Genomic DNA, 25277 nt, shown 5'->3' on the forward strand with positions numbered 1-25277 from the left:
CTGGACGGAGCGCCAGCTCATTCTACCCAGGAAGTTTCCAGGAAACTTGACGAACTCTTCGACGATCGTTGGTTTAGGCGTTTAGGGCCGTGGGATTGGTCACCAAGATCACACGATCTCACGCCACTTGACTTTTTTTATGGGGTGTTTTAAAAGAAAGGGTATACAGTACTCCAGTGCCTACCAAAGAAGAATTGCGACGGCGAATAGTGCGGAGTATTGAAGATCTGGATCCCCAGGAAATTGAAAAAACAACCACACATCGCGTACAAAAAACATTTTAAAGTGTTTAGAATGTAATGAAAACATTTTCAGCATTTATTGTGAAAATGTGATATTTTGTTTACAATTTTGTTATTTTGAATCATCCTATTCTGTTATTGTCTGTACTTTCACATGTTTTAGTCCACAAAATCTTACTTTTCACCTAGAAATGACTGATTTTTGGTACAGTTGTTCCCTGGAAACTTTGAGCCATAGTTAAGGAAATTATTTTGTAACCTTACAAACTTCCTCTCCTTCATTGGTGTTGATTCAGGATACATTTGGTTGAATTTTTTACACGTTCTGACAATGATTTGATCACTTTGTTCGTGTATAATAGATAATTTCAAAAGAACTTCGTTTGAATAATCGATATTTGCATTTATTTTGGAAGATAATTCGAAACACCGTCGATAATTCTTTGTAAATTACTTATAAAAGTAACCGCACGGATATAAGCTTGATAATTCCACTGCTACCTAAATCCAAATTCTAAAAAAAAAAATAATGTTTCTAGAAGAAGCGACTTCATTGAGAAAACTTGACGATATAGGTATAGGTATATAGGCATTTTTCACCATCTTTCAATTTACCGAGTAATATACAGGGGATTTCATTTGAGAAAATAAACTTTCGACTACTTTTATGCACAATGGAAATAATGGTAATTTTAGCACGCCCTGTATGATATGGAGTCGATTTCTTGGTGTTATTTATATATTTCGCGTTTGTCCAAACTATAATCAAATTATCAACTTTTCATGAATTGAGAGTACTGATGTATTTAATTTCAATGTTTTGGACCATATTTAGCACAATTTATTTTTCATCTCGAAAACAGATAGAGATAGGACATTATTAACAAAAAAGTATTGAAATACCAGAGTGATTATAAAAATGTATTAATATACGGGTTGTTCCATTTAAAACAAATATAATTGCTAGGACATTTTGATAGAAGTGGCAACGCCGCAATGCTGAACATATTTTAGATCGATAGAACAGGTAAGAAAATGTGAGAGGTGAAATTTTCAGAAAAATCATGCTCTGCTTTTTCCAGAAACGTCTAACCTACCATCGGCCGTGAGTCACGCTGTATAAGAATCACACCATTAATATGGTGGCTTCATATTACAAGACTATGAGAAAGCTCTGTTCAAAGTGGGTGCCGCGCGAGCTCCCTGTTGATAAAAAAAAAGAATGTCGTGTTAATTCTGAGCAGTGTTTGGCCATGTTCAAACATATCAAACCTGAATTTTTGCGTCGATATATGACAATGGATGAAACATGGATCCATTATTTCACCCGACTATCTTGAGAAGGTAAATACCATCAACAGTGAAAATTATATAGCGTAATTGGAGCGTTCCAAAATTACGGAAAATTGAAGAAAAAGAAAGTGCTACTTCATCAAAGAAATGCACAGTGTCACAAATCAATGAAAACGATGGCAAAATTCACAAGACAAAATCATTTGTTCAGTATATAATCTACGTACCTCTGGAAATGAAAGAGCAGACTTTTAGTTGTACACTCAAACCTAAAACAATTTTTATAAGCACATTCTAGTGAATATTTGGCAAAACATTCGTAGTAACTTCAGCTCAGCTATATTGGAAAATCACACGGTTCACTGATAACGGAAAAAGAACAAGCTATTTGTTTTGAAGAGAACAAAATCTGGATATACCACTGATGATGTCTGCCGTAGTATCAGACGAAACGTTTGGTACTCAGGTTCCATTCGACCACGGTTTACCAGCAAATATTTTTTTCTCTTCAATCGGGACTCCCTCCGTGTTCTTGTATTATATGTTATAAATATAAAAGATTACTTAAAAAGTGCGTGCTCTATTATGAAGGCAGACATTATATTATATGCAGTTCAATTATACGCAGTTCTGCGAATGCAGGTCATTTATTGTATGTACTTGTTTTCGAACAATAGTGGATTCAAATAGATGTATTTCTGGACTCCACATAAAATGGTAATAGTCGAAAAGTTGTTGTTGTGGTGCAACTTTGTTACGACAATCTCAGTTCATATAAGATTTAGTAAAGTCAAGGGGCAAGAAGAACATATTTGTAATTTTGTTTTTAAAAAATGTTAGCAAACCTTCCATTATAAAGGGAGTTTGATTCACACAAACGCACGTATACATCAAAGAAATACTTTCCTTATAAAACAACAAAAATTAATTGGCGCTCCGGGGTGATTTCATTGATTCCAGTGGCGCATTTGCTTTTTCAGCTGCAGGAAAACCCGGAAAAACCTGCAGCACCACATCATCTGAAGATCTTGATCTGCCAATGTCCTCTCTTTCATATAACAAAATGTAGGGTGTCTCCAGAGGCTTCAATAAATTCAATACATCGCCTTGAAATTAACTGAAAGAACAAATTGTTCAGGTCAATCTCGATTTATCTACACGGTAGGTTAATGGACTGACACCTATCAGAAATCAACTACTCCCTTGGCTAATACCACGAACAGCGTTGGATTATATTGGACAGGTGTCAGTGCAGGAATTTTTCTTGAACTATTTCCTGCATATGCTGTTGGTAACTGCTGGAATCGTTTTTCAATTATAGGATCGGACACACTTGCAGAACAGTTTCGGGCTATTTTGCCTCTCGTCAGTGCAAGATAGTGGCCGTCATCAACCTACAGTTGATGATATTCCATAATTGAAATCGGAATTCCTTTCAGAGTATCATTTCTCGAACCAGTCTGAAGCAAACGACAAACAAAAAATTTGTCATCGCCCCATCTAGTAAACAAGGTACTAACCAACCGCCTATCCAAATTCGCCCAATTTCTCGCATAAGGAAAGAAAACTTCACATATATTCAGTGGGCATACTTCAAGACTGGCCGTAAATAAAATCAACTAAATGAAAAGTTTGTTCAGGCCAGTCTCGACTTACCTACACTGTAGGTACTGTATGTGTACTGTAGGTTAATGGACTGAAACATATCAGAAAACAACTATTTCCCTGGTTAATACCACGAAGGGTGTTGGCTTATATCGGACTTCACTGAAGTATTTCCTGTATATGATTTTGGCGATACAACTGCTGGAATCGATTTTCAATTATAAGAACGGACACAGTTGCAGTGGCGATCATTAACCTACAGTTAATTATGGCCTGAACAAATAGTTCCTTTGTTAATAGTTAATTTGATTTACCGCCACTCTTCAAGTATGCCCACTGAATATATGTGTTCTTTTTTCTTCTTGCTATAAAAAACACAATCTGGTAGAATAAATTACTAGGTAACTGAATGGAAGTTTTCCTCCGACATTTTTTGTCAGACATGACCAATTTCCGAAAAATCTGAGAAACATGAACCTTTTGAAATATTTTAGAGCTTTGTAGACAATATACATATATGATATTTATGTAAGAAGACCACTTTTTTATTTCGGGTTTGAAGGCTGAATAAATATAGTGACCCTGAGAACCTCGGTCGCTAAAGTCTTAACCATTTTGTTTATGTGAAAAAATCGTTTCGCGTTTTTTTTCAAGTCTTCATGCATTAGATATTTAGGTAATAACTATGGCACCAACCTTGAAGTTTTTTGTTTGATAGAACTAAAGCGTCCGATAGATATATATCTTAGATATATTGACAAGTTATAGTGTAATCGATTATTCATTGAAAAAATGGTCGAAAAAAACCAGCAGTTTTTTTGAAATAAATTGCTTTCTTCCTTCCTTTAGAAGTTTCCCACATGTTTTTTGTGGAGAAGTAGGAAGCCAAAACCTTCCTAAAAATATATCCCTTCAAATTCAAACAAGATTCCTATGGCTAAGATCAAATCAAATAAGCGAATGAAATGTCTTGTGATGCTATCCAAATTGGTGCTGAAAAGGCAATAAGGCAAGTGCCTTATTCCGAAACATCGATATCCGCCATTGAGGGTGACCATGTTCCATGTGCCATATATATTGTTTTGCACACTCCTGTGAATGATATCTGAATAAATTTCATAACGAATACAAAAACTTTCGTGTTATTCAGTGTGTATATGAGATTAGTTGTTTCAAGAGGGCTTTTCATTCCAGTTTGTGTCTGAAAGTAAATAACTACTATGCATGATGTTAGGTTAGGTTAGGTCCAAAGTGAGTGGGTCTATTATACCCTCCCCCGCAAGTTGCAAGATTCCCACCTTGATACCCACGACAACCTTTCCATATGAGGGTTTTTGCACGTCAGCTACACCTGACGATGCCATAGATTCAGCCGTGCAGGCCTTTTTCGTCTCTGGTTTTGGTAAATCGTCACTTGAGCGCAAACGTTTGCTAACATGCTCATGGGGGGTTAGTTCCCCCACCTGAGACAGATACTGCGTACGCCGCAGCTCTCGCTCCTGAACTAAATTTACAGGGAGGTCAGTTGGAGTCGTAAACTCGACTTCCATCTCCTCTGTAGACTCACTTCTGTACTAAATTTACAAGGAGGTCCGTTGGAGTCGTAAACTCGACATCCATCTCCTCTGTAGACTCGCTCCTGATCTAAGTTTACAGGGAGGTCAGTTGGGGTCGTAAACTCGACATCCGTCTCGGCAGAGCCCCGTGATGAGGCGATGCTACGACGAGAGGGCGCCCGGTATCTCGAAGGTTCCGTAGAGACAGCTGGTAGGCTCAGTGACATTCATCCTCTCGGCACGGATACACACACCTTAGGATTAAGCCATCGTTGGGATGCCATTTAGTTAGTGAATAACAGAACCACGAGTGATTCTGTCATTCCCGTATCCAGCGGGGCTACCTGGAAACAGGCATCCAATGGCAGGTTTGCTCAACCCCCACATCCCAAGCCAATGCACTCGCCGAAAACAGCATGCACAGTGGTTCAGGCAGTGAAAGATGAACAAGGACAGCCAACCCGCCATGATGTACTAATACACATCTCTGAGTTCATTTGGAATTAATTGATTTCTTCTTTCCTTTGGAAGTTTCCCACACTTTATTGTATAAAGATGGAGCAGAAAGTCAAAAACATTTCATTAGCATAAGTTTTTGTTATATGATGAATAAATGAATTATTTTTTCAAATTAAAGCCTCGAAAAACGTTTTTTATATAAATGTAATTTAAATAACGTAAATAATTTCAAATCCGAGAAGAACTTCTGAAGAAAAATACTATTAGCAACAGAATGTATTTGGCCATATAAAAATTTTCATAATATTTTAAACTAAACAGTTATATTACAAAAGATTTACCAAAACCACTTACTCTGTAGGTGCAGTATTTATGTTGGGTACGTATACTCTTAAATTGGCATTCATGTACATGATAAAAACCAGGCCACCAATTGCGGACTGCGATTCCAAGAATTCAAGAATTGCATTTACCGGATACCTTGTGAGTGCGGCAAAAACGATATATGTGATACTAAAAGCCCATTGAAAGTCCGCATTGCGAGCACAAGAGAAACACACAGCGAAGATAAACTAGTAAATCGGGAATAGAGCATGTTTGGACTCATCAACATAACATCGAGTGGTCCAAAGCTGAGATCCAGGGAGGTACACTGGTTTAAGAGAAGTTCAAAGAAGCTGCATATATCTTGTCCAACGACGCGTTCAGTCAAGCTAGCGTAGAGATACGCAACATACGGAAACCTTTAATTAAAGTTCAAATAACATTATATCATATTTGACAATGGAAGTCCGAACTGTTAAATTCACCATGAAACATTGTCAACCATTTTCAAACAAATATTCATGTACATGAATCTATTTTTTTTCCACGAACGAGTGATTGCAATTGCGACCTTTTATCTTTCAGTTTTTACAGAGCGGATTTCTGTCTAACTTAAATTAGTTCAATGTTTTTTTAAGGACAAAACAAAAGCACTACGGGAAAATCCTTAAGGCGCTAAAGTTTAAATCCATTTGAAAAAACCTTCTCAGGAAGCTCATTCCACATAAAAGTAGTTCTCTTGTCTCGTCTGAGATATTTCAAAGAGCAACGTAACTATAGCTTATAGGAAAAAATCAGGTTTTCAATCATTCATGATAACTGATGGCTTCAGTCGTTTCGAAGGTAATAAATGAAGTTCCATTTTCCGTGAATATATTTCCGTAGTAATCTAAAACGTATTGAAAGTAAACTATATAATGAAACCTACCTTCCAACAGCTCCCTCGAATAAAATAGTTAGGGAGCTAACTAATTTCGTTATCCAATGATCATTTATGATTATTTATACAGCGTGACTCACGGTCGATGGTAGGTTAGGTGTTTCTGAAAAACGCAAAGCATGATTTTTCTGAAAATTTCACCTCTCACATTTCCTTACCTGTTCTATCGATCTAAAATATTTTCAGCATTGCGACGTTGCCACTTCTATCAAAAAGTCCTAGCAATTATATTTTTTTAAATGGAACACCCCGTATGTTAACACATTTTTGAAATCGCTCTAGTATTTTAATATTTTTTTGTTGATAATGTCCTATACCTATTTCTATCTGTTTTCGAGATAAAAATAAATTGTGTTAAATATGGTCCAAAACATAGCCTTACATTAGTACTCTCAATTCATGTAAAGTTGATATTTTGATGATAGTTTGGACAAACTCGAAATATTCAAATAACACCAAGAAATCGACTCCATATCATACAGGGCGTGCTAAAATTACTATTATTTGCATTGTGCATAAAAGTAGTCGAAAGTTCATTTTTTCAAATGAAACCCCCTGTATATTACTCGATAAATTGAAAGATGGTGAAAAATGCTTCAAGATGATATACATGTCCCTATACCTTATTCGTCAAGTTTTCTTAGTAAAGCCGTTTTTTGTGAAAAAATAGTTATTCACGTTTTACCTACAAGTGTTGAAAGTGGCATTTTATTTTGTGAGTGGGGATTATTGCAAAACGAGCGTCAGCAAGTGGAGCAAACTCACGAGCATAATAAAATCACTTTTAACAAATGTATCATAAATTTTTTTTTGTATAACGTTACTGCTGATAATAAAAAAAAATTATAGGGTCCATGGGATTTGAACACACGATCTTTGGATTACAAGGCATATGTTACAACTACATACGCCAACTCACGTTATTTTAAGGAGGATTATTGGTTAGTCATGAAGGACTTTCTACAGTTGGACTGAATACTACTTCGTCATCGTCAGTAACTTCACAGGGATTTAATATTACCAATAGCACGAACTGCATGTGTTAACTTTTCTGAATGATTTTTTGGTAGGTGTTCTGATTGAAGTGTTTCTATCAAAGAGATTTTCAATAACAGCTGTACAAAAAATAATTTTTAAAGAATTTGATTTCTAGGTAGCCGTGGAAATATCAAGCTTATGACAGTTTGGTGACTTTTATAAGTAATTGATAAATAGTTATTGACGGTGTTTCAAAAAATCGCCAAAAATGAATGCAAATATTGATTATTCAAACGAAGTTCTTATGAAATTATTTATTATACACGAACAGTGTGATCAAATCATTGCCAGAACTTGTAGAAAATTCAACCAAAAGTATCCTGAATTAACACCAATGAACGAGAGGAAGTTTATAAGATTACAAAATAATTTCCTTAACTATAGCTCCATTACCAAAACCTGTTACTTCAAATGAGGACAATACTGTTAACGTTTTGGCATATTTTTATGCATATCCAGAAGCTTCCATTCGCAGTGCAGAAAAAGATTTAGATGTATCAAATGCTTCTTCTGAAGCATGTGATACACGGATCACGGATGCATTCCGTGATTGAAAAATCACGGAATGCATCCGAATAAATTTACCAAAGTTCAAGCTCTAAAAGCAGAAGACTTCGAACGTAGAATGCATTTTTGTGAATCCCTTTTGATTCATACACAGGAAGATCGGGAATTTTTGTCAAAAATAATTTGGAGCGACGAATCAAAATCTACGAGGGATGGTATTTTCAATAGAAGGAATAGACATTTTTGGGCTGATCATAATCCTCATGTTACAAAAGAAATGGGTTTTCAAAAAAAATTTGACCTGAATGTTTTCTGTATTCTGAAGAACAATAAAATTAGCTTTTTTATTTATGAAGACACACTGAATGCAGAGAGATATCTCCAAATATTAAGGACGACTGTAACCGATTTTCTTGAAAATTTGCCTTTAGAAGAATATAGGAATTCGTGGTTTCAACTGGACGGAGCGCCAGCTCATTCTACCCAGGAAGTTTCCAGGAAACTTGACGAACTCTTCGACGATCGTTGGTTTAGGCGTTTAGGGCCGTGGGATTGGTCACCAAGATCACACGATCTCACGCCACTTGACTTTTTTTATGGGGTGTTTTAAAAGAAAGGGTATACAGTACTCCAGTGCCTACCAAAGAAGAATTGCGACGGCGAATAGTGCGGAGTATTGAAGATCTGGATCCCCAGGAAATTGAAAAAACAACCACACATCGCGTACAAAAAACATTTTAAAGTGTTTAGAATGTAATGAAAACATTTTCAGCATTTATTGTGAAAATGTGATATTTTGTTTACAATTTTGTTATTTTGAATCATCCTATTCTGTTATTGTCTGTACTTTCACATGTTTTAGTCCACAAAATCTTACTTTTCACCTAGAAATGACTGATTTTTGGTACAGTTGTTCCCTGGAAACTTTGAGCCATAGTTAAGGAAATTATTTTGTAACCTTACAAACTTCCTCTCCTTCATTGGTGTTGATTCAGGATACATTTGGTTGAATTTTTTACACGTTCTGACAATGATTTGATCACTTTGTTCGTGTATAATAGATAATTTCAAAAGAACTTCGTTTGAATAATCGATATTTGCATTTATTTTGGAAGATAATTCGAAACACCGTCGATAATTCTTTGTAAATTACTTATAAAAGTAACCGCACGGATATAAGCTTGATAATTCCACTGCTACCTAAATCCAAATTCTAAAAAAAAAAATAATGTTTCTAGAAGAAGCGACTTCATTGAGAAAACTTGACGATATAGGTATAGGTATATAGGCATTTTTCACCATCTTTCAATTTACCGAGTAATATACAGGGGATTTCATTTGAGAAAATAAACTTTCGACTACTTTTATGCACAATGGAAATAATGGTAATTTTAGCACGCCCTGTATGATATGGAGTCGATTTCTTGGTGTTATTTATATATTTCGCGTTTGTCCAAACTATAATCAAATTATCAACTTTTCATGAATTGAGAGTACTGATGTATTTAATTTCAATGTTTTGGACCATATTTAGCACAATTTATTTTTCATCTCGAAAACAGATAGAGATAGGACATTATTAACAAAAAAGTATTGAAATACCAGAGTGATTATAAAAATGTATTAATATACGGGTTGTTCCATTTAAAACAAATATAATTGCTAGGACATTTTGATAGAAGTGGCAACGCCGCAATGCTGAACATATTTTAGATCGATAGAACAGGTAAGAAAATGTGAGAGGTGAAATTTTCAGAAAAATCATGCTCTGCTTTTTCCAGAAACGTCTAACCTACCATCGGCCGTGAGTCACGCTGTATAAGAATCACACCATTAATATGGTGGCTTCATATTACAAGACTATGAGAAAGCTCTGTTCAAAGTGGGTGCCGCGCGAGCTCCCTGTTGATAAAAAAAAAGAATGTCGTGTTAATTCTGAGCAGTGTTTGGCCATGTTCAAACATATCAAACCTGAATTTTTGCGTCGATATATGACAATGGATGAAACATGGATCCATTATTTCACCCGACTATCTTGAGAAGGTAAATACCATCAACAGTGAAAATTATATAGCGTAATTGGAGCGTTCCAAAATTACGGAAAATTGAAGAAAAAGAAAGTGCTACTTCATCAAAGAAATGCACAGTGTCACAAATCAATGAAAACGATGGCAAAATTCACAAGACAAAATCATTTGTTCAGTATATAATCTACGTACCTCTGGAAATGAAAGAGCAGACTTTTAGTTGTACACTCAAACCTAAAACAATTTTTATAAGCACATTCTAGTGAATATTTGGCAAAACATTCGTAGTAACTTCAGCTCAGCTATATTGGAAAATCACACGGTTCACTGATAACGGAAAAAGAACAAGCTATTTGTTTTGAAGAGAACAAAATCTGGATATACCACTGATGATGTCTGCCGTAGTATCAGACGAAACGTTTGGTACTCAGGTTCCATTCGACCACGGTTTACCAGCAAATATTTTTTTCTCTTCAATCGGGACTCCCTCCGTGTTCTTGTATTATATGTTATAAATATAAAAGATTACTTAAAAAGTGCGTGCTCTATTATGAAGGCAGACGAAATATAATATTCCAGGCCCAATTAGTAGTTAATGCGATATTCGACAAATAAAAAAAAATAGAAAAAATAGAATGAATGACGAGGAAATAACTCACTTGTTAATCACCTTAACAAAAATGGATTCTACATAATTGCATACGCAGATGACATAGTTATCTTGCAGACCGGCAAATTTGTAAACACACTGTGCGATAGAGCGCAGGATGGGCTCAAATTGATAGAAACATGGTGTAAGGAACACTCACTGTCGATCAATCCCAAGAAGACTGAGATGGTCCTTTTCACCAGGAAAAGAAGTTTAACGGGCTTAAAACCTCCCGAAATCTTCAAAAGCCAACTAAACTTCTCTGAAGAGGTGAAATACCTTGGTATTATCCTCGACAAGAAGCTAACATGGAACTCTCATCTACAGAGTAGAGCAAAAAGAGCATACGTGGCTTATGAGCAATGTCGGAGGACAGTGGGACGCGCCTGGGGTCTTTCACCCCGTGTAGTCGCCTGGATCTACACTGCAATAATAAGACCTATGTTAACGTATGGAGCCATTGCATGGGGACCGAAAGTTCTACAAGCAACGGCCATCCAAAAATTATATCAAATACAGCGACTGGCGTGTTTAAACATCACAGGAGCCATGAGAACAACACCAACCGCGGCAATGGAATTAATCACGGGTCTGACCCCTCTGGATCTGTTCGTTAAGGAGGTTGCGTTAATGGCCATGGTACGATTGCACACGGCTGGTGTAAACCTAGAAGTAGGAATGGGTCGATTGAGGCTGGGCCTATGGCGGGAAGCGCTTACTGCGCAACCTCTGCTGCAGGCAACAAGTGATGCAATTGAACCCAGGTTTGTGTTTAATAAACCCTACAAAAGACAAATTAAGCAGAACACAGAGTCAGATGCTACAAATGCAATACGGATTTATACAGATGGCTGAAAAACCAAAGAAGGTTCAGGACGTGGAGTGTACTCCAGATCACTAAGCCTAAGGATCAAATGGGGAATGGGAAGAAATACCAGCGTGATCCAAACAGAACTGGCTGGTATCTCAATCGCCACAAAAGAAATAACCAAGAAAAGAATTTCGGGCAAAAACATAACAATCTGCACTGATAGCAGACAAGCACTATTAGCCTTGAACAGACACCGTGTTACTTCAGGGCTAGCACTAGAGTGCCACCAAGATTTAGCCAAAGCCTCGGTAGATAATAACATTATCCTGAGGTGGATTAAAGGGCACGAAAGGAGTAAAGGTAATGGCATTGCCGACTCTTTAGCCAAGGAAGCGGCTGGACTAAGAATTTTAGGACCAAGCGGCACCCACGGCCTGATGACTTCGACAATTGCGGAACTAGTCAAATGTTACACCCATGCTCAATCTTTAAAGAGATGAGATGAAATCAAAGGATGTAATCTTGCCAGGATCACCTTGGGCGACCCTGGGAAGCTGGCGCTGAAGAAATATCTGGCGATGACCCGGAAAAATCTACGCCTTACAGTAGTTTTTCTGACTGGCCACTGTCAGCTAAGGAAACACCTACGTAATATGGGGCTAGTGGAAACACCTCTATGCAGGATGTGTGAACAGGAAGATGAGACTGTCAGGCATGTCCTGTGCGAGTGCCCGGAGTTATCGTCAATAAGAGAGTGTGTGTTCGGCGAGTCTTGGCCTACACCTGCCGATATAAAGGAGATGTCTACCAGCGACCTGTCCACCTTCCTGGAAAGGACAGGATGGACGACGACCTAGGAGGACAACTCCTTGGGAGGATGTACAATGGGTCACATGTGGCCTAAGTGCGTGAACTTACACTCCCCTCCCTACTCTACAGATACAGAACTCACTTGTTACGAATACTAGTATAACGTCAAAGCTCTTAAAACGTTATTTGTCTTCCCACTAAATACGAGTATTACCGCAATGATCACCGAAATATGTAAATCGGTACGATGCTCCGTGAAGAATAAGTTGTATGAATACGCAATTAAAAAAATTATTCCAATAAAACACTGATATTTGCGAGTTTGATCGCGTTAAAACCTCTGAAACACGTTCATGCACTTACTGTGACGTAAATGAAAATTCCATGGCGAGTGGATAGAATACTTAAAAATTTGCGTTCTACTTCGTTTTGTTTTTTTTTATTATTCAACTAAAACTGAAATTTATTATAGTTAGTTATCATTACTGTGATGTCCAAGGTTTTAACAATAAAATGCCATTTAGGTAATCTTTATTTTTCCTTTCTTATTTTGTTTATATACAAAGAAAATAAAAAATAATTTCTGGGAAATTTGACTTGCACATCAAGTAAAACCTAAAAAACATTCTTTGCTTTTTATTGGTAAGTCACCTTGAACAAAATTACGAACGTAGTCGATCAGGCGACTTCCTCACTCTTTTTGGTGCATAGGTGTTGAGGTGCTAGCTTCACATTCCTCAATACTATTTCGCCTATCATGATCATAATGAATTGTAATATCATCAACACCTACCGGCAAATCATTTTCGCGAACATTTTCTGTCAAAACCTGTTCATTTTCAAAAGCGATTTGTTTATTGGTGGAGTCACAAACACGATACTGAATATTTGAGATATCACAGCGTATCAGTTGTTTCTGATGTCGTTTCCATGTCAAGTTAGTTCCATAAACTTTCACAAGATAGACATTTTTTCCCAAAATTTTCAGAATATGACCAACTGACCATGTTTGTTTCAAAAGGTTACGATAATCTTTAGCATAGACACATTGACTCACTGTGATTTCTCGTCCCTACCTCCTCTAAAATATTTTGAATTCTTCTTCTGTGATTTTTCCAAATTATTGTTCACAGTAGAAATCTCTTTAGGAGGTTTCTCAATATTTTCTGGTTTGAGTAAATCAAATCTGTCTACCTAAAAACAGACGAGAGGGCGATTCACCTGTGGAACAATGTTCTGTTATTCTATAAGTCATTAAAAACCTATTCAGAGAACGATTAAAGTCTATATGATTATCACATGCATTCATTTCTTTGATGAGAAAATTTTTCACAGTTTTAACACTGTTTTCTGCAGCGACATTTGATGATGCATGGTATCCAGGTGATGTCACATGTTTGACACCATTTTGTTTAAAAAAAATCAAATTCATCCGAAACTAATTGACGGTCTGAGACTAATTGTCTAATTGACTGACACAAGTATCTTTGGAATACTAAAACGAGAAAAAATTTATCTCCACTTATCGACAGTGTGTTTTGTGGTAATACTGGACATGACAAAAACTTCTAACCACTTTGAAAAAGCGTCCAACACAATAATACAGTATTTACCCATCAAAGGACCTAAAAAATCGATATAAATTATCTGCCATACCTCTTTAGGTATTGGCCAACGTTGTAACATTCCTTTATTAGGATTTCTTTGAACATATGACCTTGATAGTGACTTCATTTTCACAATACCCATATGACTACTATGCAACATACCTACTAAAATTGTTTTCTGTACATTTTCTGGAACAATGACACGATGTCCCCACATCAATACATTGTTTACAACTGATAATTCCTGTTGTCTTCTGAAATATGGTTTTAAATTGACATCATTTATTTCTTTAGGCCATTGGGACATTGTATGTACTTTAGATTAAATTTTATCTCTATGCAAATGCTCCTTTATTTTTTTTTAATCGATATCGAATTCTGTGCACTCATTGATATAATTTTTTTCATAAATGTCTTTATTTACTTCACTTCTTTCAACGGTAACCTAGACAAAAAATCGTCAATATTCTTGCTAGATTGAAAATATTTTATATCGAAATTGAAACCACTCAAAAAACAAGCATATCTTTGTAATCTATTTGCAGCTATAACAGGAATTCCTGTTTTCGGACCAAATATTGATACTAAAGCCTTATATCTGTTCTAACGTGAATATGTGTCCATACAAAAATTGATAATATCGTTTTACACCAAATTATGCTATATGCTTCTTTGTCTATTTGACTCCATCGCTTTTGTTGGTCATTAAGAGTTTTAGACGCGAAACAAATAGGTTTCTCAACGCCATTTTCAAAAATATGTGAAAGAACGGCCCCAACTCCATATTCTGAAGCGTCCACAGTCAAATTTATAGGAAGTTCGGGATTAAAATGGACAAGAAAATTATTGGACTGTAATATATTTTCAACTTCCTCATATGAATTTTGACTTTCTTTTGTCCAACGCCATTCACTATTTTTTTTCATTAACTTATAGAGCGGGTGTAAAATTGTGGGTATATTAGGGATGAAACGATTATAATAGTTTATTGCTCACATAAATGAACGAATTTGTGATACATTTTGAGGCACAGGTAAATCTTTCTGTAGATTTATGTAAACCGTTTTTATTAATATCAAAGCCTAAATATGAAACGACATCTGCAAAAACGTACACTTTTCAATTTTGATTGTCAAAGTACAATTCTGTAAAACACTTAGAACATACTCTAAATTTTTGACATGTGAATGAAAATCTTTTCCAGTAATGAGGATATCATCACGAAAAACGCAAACGTCTTTCACATTACTGAATAGTTGATCCGTTATTCTCTGAAATTGGCCTGGAGCACAACTAACACCGTGAGGTAATCTGTTATAAAAAAAATACTGATATTGGAGTTAATTTGGCCGAATCATATTCAAGTTCTATCTGTTGATACGCAGAGCCTAAATTAGTTTTTGAGAACTGTTTTCCCCCATTCATTTCTGCATATATGTCGTCAATTATAAGAATTGGATATTTATCTTCAATCATAAATGGATTGAGTGTTATTTTATAATCTCCGCAAATACGCACTGAACCACATTCGTACGGGTACGATAGGAGTTCCCCCTGGACTATGTTCTATAGGAGTTTATATTTGTTGCAATTAATCTGTCAAGCTCTTTTTCAACTTTTTCTTTCAAAGCATATGGGTAGTGGCGTTGGCTTACACAATTTTGGTACGACATTTTCTATGAGAAATAATTTTAATTTACATTTATTGAAACATCCAATGTCATCGGAAAATACTCTCGGAAATTTAAACTTCAATTCGGTAATAAAAGTGTTATAATCTGATATGTGATTCATTTCCTGAAACCCCATATCAAAAGCACAAATGAAATTGCGACCTAATAACGATACTATGCTATCTTTTATAACACAAAACTTCAACATTTTTATTTTAGAATTGTATTGGACAATTTGTCCGAGTGGAGAAATTTTTCCCCCTACAAAATTTATCAAGGTTATATCAGTAGGTTCCAGAAGAATATTTTTAAAATATTTCTCGTAAAAACTATAAGATGAACACGAGACAACAGCCCATTAATCTAATTTTAAATCAAACAACGTATTGTTTAAACAAACTTCAACAGTTAAAGGTTTGGATACATTCGATATCAAAGTGTACACAGCATATTCCTTGTCAACATCAAAATCTTCATCAATTTCATTTAACTGGACATGATCAAGTTCCTGTACTTGAACATGATTTATATTTTTATTTCTACAATGTGAAGTGTTGTGTGTTTTACATTGAGAAAAAGTACAGTATTTGTTAAATTGTGATTGTTTTTGTTCCTGAAGAAACATTTGCTTTCTGGATGTTTACCTCTACCACAAATAGAACAACACTCACCACCTCCTGCGCGAAAAACATACCTGCTGGGCCTGATACAACAGCGCTGGAGTGCGCGCTTGCTCCTTGGTGTTGTTTACCTTGGCTTTGATGAATATCTTGCAATCGGTAGACTTCCTGTGGTTCTTGCTTCATAAAAAATGATGATGACTCGGTGTTTTGACTATTCTTCATACTTTCAGCCACTATGGCCAAGTTAACGGCATTTTCAAAGGTGGTGAATGCGTTACATTTTGTCCATAATTTTTCCTGGACTCAAAACCCACATATGAACTTGTCTCGAAGAATATTTTTCAGCTGACATCCAAACTCACACTTCACACTCAGACTGCGTAACTTTACAGCCCAATCTTGAATATTTTCATTTGATGATTTTTTTGCTGCATAAAATTTACATCGTTCAGCAAATACAATTGTTTTTCTGCAGTAATAGTCATTTAAAAACTTCACAAGATCATTGTAGCTTTTTTTTTGCGGTTTATTTGGAACACATAAATTTCGTAGAAGAATGAATGCTTCCTGCGATAATCCATTTGAGAGAATAGCACGTTTAATACTGGCATCAATTATACTATTCGCTACAAAGAACTGTTCCAGACGATTTAGGTGCACTGTCCAATCGTGGATTTTCGAATTCGAGTTGTACACCAACAGTCGAGGTCGCCATTTATATACACTCGCGCACTGTTTACTCAGTTGCAATTTACTAATAATTTATAATATTCAATATGTGGTTCTTGAATTATCCTCCTCGCCACTTTGTAATGTCTAAGGTTTTAACAATAAAATGCCATTTAGGTAATTGCTATATGTCCAAAAGGAGTAGGGATGACATGCGTATATCGTAGATATAAAATACTGACTGCAGGATGTCACAATTACTGTAATAGATTTAAAGAATATAACCTAACCTAGCTTACAGTAGGTAGACAAAAAACAAATTTCAACACCAATAGAAAAGTGATAGTAAAAATATTCTACGAAGCGGTTGTTTCCGATTCAAAAATAATCACTATATTGTCTGCCCTGACATTATTTTATGACAATGTAACAACCTTTACAATAATTACTAATAACAGTAAGACCTTAATTGATTATGTGTTAACTAATTGGGACAGCACTGTAGCAACTGTTTTGGATGAACCTAAACTCACATACCACCTTTTAATATCTGTTGAATATTTTCATAGTGAAAAAATAAATTACAGAAACAAACAAACAAAAACTGTTAGGAACTTGACAGAAAGAAAGTTGTTCAACTTTAATCTTAATTTAATAGATTGTAACATTTCACTTAACAATACAAATGTGAATCAGATTTATGATAACATTAAAGAAAATTGTAAAAACATCTTAAATGGAATTGCACCTTTAAAAACAATTACTTTCTATGAAGATCTGCCTTGGTATGATGGTCAAATCAGAAGGTTGAGTAAATAAAGAAAGAGATTTTGTTTACAAGTTGGCATAATTATAAAAATAAACGTAATGCTGTTGTAAATATTATAAAGGCAGGCGAAGAAAAGTCAATATTATGTTAATCAGATTGACAGCAACAAACATAACCCACGTTTAATGTGGAAAACTCTAAAAAAATTCATCAATCCAAAACAGTTCACAAACTATTTTGCTAATGGTATTCTATTTGAAAAAAATAATGAAAAAGTTATCATGAGAGAAAAACAAAAATTGGCTAATTGTTTCAATTCATTTTTTGTAAATAGTATTACAGACATTATTTCTGATATTGAAGATATTGGATTTACCTGTCACATCGACTACGTTGATGAAGAGGGTTTCAGTGATTTTAAAATACTAACTCTTCAAGATTTGAAAGTAATTTTATCCAATTTAGCAAACAAAGGATCACAAGTAGATGCATTATCGAGCAAAATTATAAAGAGTAGTTTTGAACTAACTAGACATGTCATGTCATTTTGTCAACACCTCGTTACAAAATGGTAGTTTTTCAGATGATTTAAAAACAAGTACAGTTACGCCTATCGAAAAAGTTCCAAACACAAAAAAATGTGATGAATATCGGCCTATTAACACTTTACCTTGCGCTGAAAAACTGTTAGAATCAGTAGTATATCAACAATTGTTGGAATATTTCAATAAAAAAAACATACTATTCACAAACCAATCTGGTTTTAGAGCCAGACATTCATGCGAATCCGCACTTCAGCTTACAATTACTGAATGGAGAGATAAAATGAGTAAAGGCATGTACACTGTAGCAGTATTTTTAGATCTTAAACGTGCGTTTGAAACGGTTAACCGTGAAATATTAATAACCAAAAAATAAGGCATTGAAGGAAAAGTACTTGATTGGATCAGTGATTACCTCACAGGAAGGAAACAGGTAACCAAAATCAATGAATTTGTATTGACAGCAATAAGTATAGACCACAGGGTTCCGCAGGGAAGTATTTTGACGCCATTACTATTCTTAATTTACATTAATGATATCAGCAAATGAAATGAATGTGAATATGAACATTATTTCGCTGATGATGCCCTAGTATCGGTTAGTGATAAAGATATAGATAAAGCTATTAAAAAAATGTATGAAGCATTGCATAATATTGCTATATATTTAAAAACTAATAAATTGAAGCTGAATCTAAACAAAACAAAGGCTATGATACTTACTACATCGTTTAAATACAGAGAATTAGATTTAAATCAAATTGAAATAAATTGAGCTCATTACTGATATCAAATATCTAGGATTTATGTTAGACAATCATCTATCAATAAATAACCATTGCACCTACATGCAGAAAAACATTTTGAAGAAATTATATTTTTTCACAACAGTATTCCAACTCTTAACTATGCAATCACGGATAACTGTACATAAGACAATTATACAACCACATTTTGAATATTGTTCCACTCTTCTATACATAAGTGATTTGAATAAAATGAGAACACCACAAAAACTACAGAATCGCGCAATGAGGATTAATTTGAGATGTGACAGAAGTACCCATATATCTTTAATGTTGAATACTCTAGAATGGTTATCTATAGAAAGTGGGCTTACATATTTAACGATGATTTGTATTTACAAAATGTTACATAACCTTCTACCCTCAAATTTTGACAAATTTGTAATTTTTAATAATCAAATCCACCAGTATAATACTAAAATAAAAAATAATTTGTATGTAAATAATCAAACAAAAACATTCAACAGTAAAGCATTAATGTTCAAAAGATTTATTGAGTATAAAAGTCTACCTGAAAATCTCCAAACGATATATTGATTGATTAAAGTATGATATTCACCAAAAATAATGTGAGCAAGCTTTCATCCGGATGTAATGTCTTTTGTAACAATTCAAGTTGTCGGTCCAACATCGTTTTGATGCGATGTTTCTGAAGAGGTTAGGTTACCTCAAAAAACAATAGGTTGAAAAAATCGACTTTATAATAACTAGGTACTTTCATCTCCAGATTTTGTAATGATATGATCTTAATATAGAGCCCTGTAAGGTATTCGTAGCTTTTCATGGATCATTTAAACTGCTTTCACGTCAATAATTAATGAATTCATTAACTGGCCAATTAAAAAATTGTACTGTCTCCGTCGGAAACGAAAATAAGTTTTCGTTTTATCTTTTTACATGAACATTTCTATTTCATTAATTCCGACAACTTGCATGCGATTCACGTTTGCATTAAAATGGGTCATAGGTCGCCATCAGCATGGTTAGAGCTTTTTATCACTTGAAATTCATTAATTCTATATTACACATTTGATGTACACTGTGATGACTGTGATATTATAATAATTGGTAGGTACCATCGGCTTATTAACTGCTAGAAATTTCACTTAAGGATTGCTCAGGGACATATAATATTTGAATTGGATGAAGTAAAGTAGGCTCAGTTATTCAATTCATTTGGTTTCATATCTTCACCTAACAAAACGATTACATTGAAATGTTTATTTTTTTTAAAATTTAATATTCGTTTTTTGCTTTGACCTTTGCAGGTTCATTATTATGCATTATGCATTTTACTGTTGATGATGTCATCGCAGATTCAGCTGCTAAAATTTGAAATATTGTATTCCCTCAAAATCATTGTTCGAGCGATTATGAAATTGTGCTTCACTAATTTAGATTCATGTTCAAAAAATGAAAATGACAATTGACAAATTTGTCTTTCGTTATACAATTTTGTTCATAATTTATATCTGAGCGTTTTGGGTTGAATTATACAAATCACTACCTACTGATTTTGATGCGTGTTTTTTCAAAAGATAGATTGATTTATGAGGGAAGTTTATATGTATATAACAAGCATAATATGGTAGAGCTATATACGAAGCGATGTTAAGCAATATAGTATTAATCCTTATACAATTATATACCTTAAATACATTGTGCATTTAATTTAGAACAATATGCCCCTTTATATCATGTAATTTAAATCGCAGGGACATAGCGGTTGCGGTGGTACCGACCGGGGGCCGACGGTGCGACGAAGGCCGCGGTTCGCCCTATAGCAGATATATACAATCGATCGCTTCAAAAACACTTCACTAACTTTCTTCGAAAGCTTCTGATGATTCTTCCTCCATATTCTCCGTTTCACTATCACTGTCGTCATTTAAATCAATAATGAATTTATTTCCACCATTGATATGGAAGTGTCCAATCTCCATATAGTTTTTTTAACTAAAATAACTTCTTCAATCATTTTCTGCCAGTATTCTTCAGTAATATTAGATACTTCTTCTTCAACTAGCTCTATCACCTTCTTATCAAATTTTGGAAAATTATTTTTACGCCTGATACTTTGTTTTAATTTTTCCCAAATCAACTCGATGGGATTGAAAACACAAAAATAGGGGGGAAGTCTCATTATGGTGTGTACATATTTTTCGGAATACTCTCAAGGGCATACACTTTTTCAAATGTTTTTGTATGTTAAACTTCAAGTAGTTGGTTTTTGGTATAGTTATCTTCAAAATACAAATTGTTATCCATTAAAAATCTTTGTATTTCATCTTTCCTCGATTTTTTATTCGGTACTTTGATGATCTGTCGCAAATGATAGGAAGAAGAATTATTACACTATTCGCATCCACATTTGGGATCAATGTGTTTTCAAACCATTCCTCAAAAATATTAGCTTCCATGTTCTTATTATAGTCAACAATGATTAGTCGCGATCCTTTGTTTGTAGGCATGTTAGGCATACTCATTCTCGAACCATCAGTCCATCCTTTCCTAACTGTGTCGTGAGTGTCATACCAAGTTTCGTCCAAATAGAAGATTTGCCGTTGTTCTTGTCTATATTTAGTTATTTGTTCTAAGTATTTGTTACGCAATTCCACTATTCTTCTGCTTTCCATAACTGCTTGACGTTTGTTTATTATATTAAATCTAAATCCTAGTTTCTTTATCCAATTCTGAAGAGTTTTGTCAAAGCAGCTCACGTTATGGCCGGAAGTATTCAATTTCTTCCTTATGATTTCAATTGTAGGAATCTCATTGCTTTTGTAACAGTCGTATATTTTTTTTAAATGATTTTATTAGATGAACATCTAAAGGTTTTGGTAATTCCCCATCAAATCGCGTCTTGCGATCATAAGGTTTGTCTTTGCCTATTTCACGTACAGTTGAGAAAGGAATTTCGGTCAAATCTGATGTTGCTTGTAATAGTTTTTTTCCCGCGAAACCAAACTTGATATGTAGATTCTTATATACATTGAAACATACTCTCTGTGTTTCAATATTCAAATGCATCCGAATCTTATTCACTGGTATCTCTTTTTCGCATTATTCACCAACGCTATTGAAATCACTACACATGAAAAAGTCTGCGTTACTATCACACTCGTTATTACTATATTACTATTAGTACTTATCCAAGAACGCCACATTTTAAACAAATAACAAAAATTTTAAGTGATTATAACTTCACCAATATAGAATTTCAACACTCAAATCGCGATCAGTTCCTGAACTGAACATTGACGACACAACGGCGGTACTCATCGCACCATAATATGACTTCAAATTCAATTTTATGACTCTTCAGCCAATCATAGAACTCGGTTAGTAAAAATTATCCAATACGAACCGCTAATTCTTCAGTCCACGTGTACTAATTCGTAGCGGCATTATTCCTTTGTATTGGTTTTTTGGCCTTTGAGATCGCCAAAGCTTTAAGAATTACTATGTCGGTTACTTCGACTATACTTACTTATTCTTATAGGGAGTTTTCGTTGAAATTCACTAATTTATCGGATAAAATATTAATAGTTGAAAATGAGTTTTATAGTTAATATATGTGGCAGATGTATTTGGAAATTCAGGGATATTTTGTTCAAGATTGTTATTATTAAAACAATATGTAACATTTGTAGAAAGTTATGTTGCATTCGTTCTGTTCTGAGTAAATAAAAATTGCAAAATATTTTGTGACCAAATTGTCCTAGGCCATAGATAAATCCTTCAAAAATTTTTTGAATACAACTACCTATCACCAAACCTGAACTCGACAATATTTAATTTGTATTTTTGGTTTTCAGGGAGGTACAATCATGTCCGAGAGTGAAGCAAAAGTCGGAACCCAGCAAATCCCAGAAATATCAGATGGCATGTTCACTTTCGTTGACATGATAGGGTCAGTGTTCATAGTCGCAGTCGTCAGCTTCTATTTGTATTTCAAACACAAGAAAACAACCACAGTATCCAGTGGAAGGTCTTATTCTATTCAGTAAGTTTCGTTTGAGTATATTTTTTTTCTGAACTGCTATATTAGTTTTTTTCAGGCCCACGTCAATTACGTTACAAAGTACATCGGATACCTCGTTTATAAAAAAATTACAATCATCAGGAATGAGTGTGGTGGTATTTTATGGCAGTCAAACTGGAACAGGAGAAGAATTTGCGGGTCGTTTAGCCAAAGAAGGAGTTAGGTACAGAATGAAGGGTATGGTTGCAGATCCGGAGGAATGTGATATGGTGAGTTATATTTTTCAAAGACATGAGATGGTGTCAGGCAGTGGCGGATTCAGAAAATCATTTGGGGGTGGGCACAGTTTACAACCCAGAGTATAATAATAGTAAATGAATTTATTGACAGCAGAAACAACATGTTACAATACAGAGAAAAAATACAAATTTGTCAATAGGATACAAGATTGAACAGAGTTCTTTCTTTCTTCTGCACCTTACAAGTATACATTTTACGAATGGAAATTCAACCACTTCTTCGTTCTATTTCATTCTTTGGCACTCTTGAACAATGTATCAGGGGCTTTACTTGTTTAAAGGGGAACTAAACAATTTTCGTACATTGTGATGAAAATTATAAACCTATTGAGAACACGAAAAATCAGTGAAAAAGACGGAAATTTTAAGTAAGTATGAGAATATGTTGTCAAGCTTACCTTTGGTTTTTTAAAAAAAAATGATTGTTGGCACAAACCACAAGATTCGACTAGAGACAAGTTTACTTTTTCACAATAAACAGAACAGTACAACTTTGATAAAACACCTATTAAAAAAAACACTTCATTGTGAGGTTTTCAATAAACAATTTCACAAATTAATTGTTTGGGCGTGTCTTTTCTAACTAAATTCTACATATTCAATGATTTATATTTATATTTTACAATTTGAGGTACCCAAATTTCAAGTACCTGAGTTTGTAATGAATGAAGTGACCTGAGCTTATGTCTCAAATTCTCACAAAATGTCACCAAATTATATCTAGTGTACTTTCAATCCTCTGGGGGGACGTGCCCTTGTGCCCCCCATCTAGATCCGCCACTGGTGTCAATGTTTGGAAAAGTGGCATTATGATACGAGTGGTGTAAATCCAGTTTGATACTGTGATGCAATATTTTGTACGTGTATTTTACATACATAGTATATGTAGTAGAATTATTTTACATATTGAGGTAACAAATGAGTAGAAGGGTTGTTTTCTTGGTATACGACAAATATGCAGATGTGCAATGTACTGAAATATATATAAAAAATAAGATTATGAATTGTTCATAATCGGAACAATTACAAATACAACGTTGGAAGCGAAGAGTATGTCAAACTTATAGCGAAACTCATTTGAAAAAATCAGAGAAACAAGAAAAAAAAATTAATTGTAGCTTGCATCTAAGTTGAGATGATACTCGATTTAAAATCAGTTAACAAAGTGATTTTCAACTAATAATGGTGATAAAAACGACACCTAAAATAAAAAACAAGATAATAAAATTACAATTATTCATATCATCAAACCTTCAAATTCATTTGTTTAAATTGAAGGGGTTATATTTTTAGGAGTGATTAATTTTTTGGGAAAGAAAGTTTTTGGCTTTCTACTACTCCATCTGATACATATCATAGTATGTAGAGTAGTAGAGTAGAGTAGACTAGAGAAAAGTATCTTCTGTATAATTCAGTGTTCAGATAGAAGTATTTGTTTCGAAAGAATTATTTTCTTTCGTGTAATTCAATGTTTATATGAAAGTAGCTGTTTCAGGAGGACTTTATTTCAGTTTGTATCTGAAAGTTACTTCTTTGCGTGATCTACACATTCATGTATGAGTTTCAAATTGATTACTTCCTTCGTTTCTTTGGAAGATTCTCTCATCCCTTTTTTTGTATCAGATGGAGTAGTAGAAAGCCAAAAACTTTCCCAAAAAAAAAAAATATTTGTTTAATAATAACTGATAATGACTAATTGATATAATGTCTGGAAAGAAATGCTTTTTTAGCTGATTTTTTATTCGTTTATGATATTTGAAGAAACAAGTTCATGAGCAGAAAACATTGGAATGAGTTTATATTGCATTTTCATAATTTGGTGGCAGATCTGTAAAAGTACCCCGCTAAAACTTTTTATGAAAAAACGTTCTGATGATTGATTGAAGTTGTCGTCCGGAGTTGCTTCGTTTCTGATATACAGGGAGTCGAAGTTTACAAAGTAATAATAGTTTAAAAAGTAATAATAGGCGCTTATTTAGTCCGAACTAGATTGAAATTATTAGGTCCAGTGGCGTCTCAGTGGGCACTACAGCCAACAATATT

General features: G+C 34.4%; 1 protein-coding gene across 2 annotated transcripts in view; it reads left to right on the forward strand.

Moving 5' to 3' along the window:
- The window catches only part of Cpr (Cytochrome P450 reductase), a 156013-nt gene that overhangs the window by 86914 nt on the left and 43822 nt on the right, over positions 1-25277 (forward strand). For both annotated transcript variants that reach the window (XM_074172391.1, XM_023160362.2), the window contains exons 2-3: positions 22769-22956; positions 23012-23204. In XM_074172391.1, the coding sequence (XP_074028492.1) occupies positions 22781-22956; positions 23012-23204 (369 nt within the window). In that variant the 5' untranslated portion in view covers positions 22769-22780. The remainder of the gene's footprint in view (positions 1-22768; positions 22957-23011; positions 23205-25277) is intronic.

Source organism: Leptinotarsa decemlineata, unplaced genomic scaffold, assembly GCF_025532065.1.
Source record: "Leptinotarsa decemlineata unplaced genomic scaffold, Ldec_3_MD MMD2_tig00000090_RagTag_RagTag, whole genome shotgun sequence".
In the NCBI taxonomy this organism is placed as follows: domain Eukaryota; kingdom Metazoa; phylum Arthropoda; class Insecta; order Coleoptera; family Chrysomelidae; genus Leptinotarsa; species Leptinotarsa decemlineata.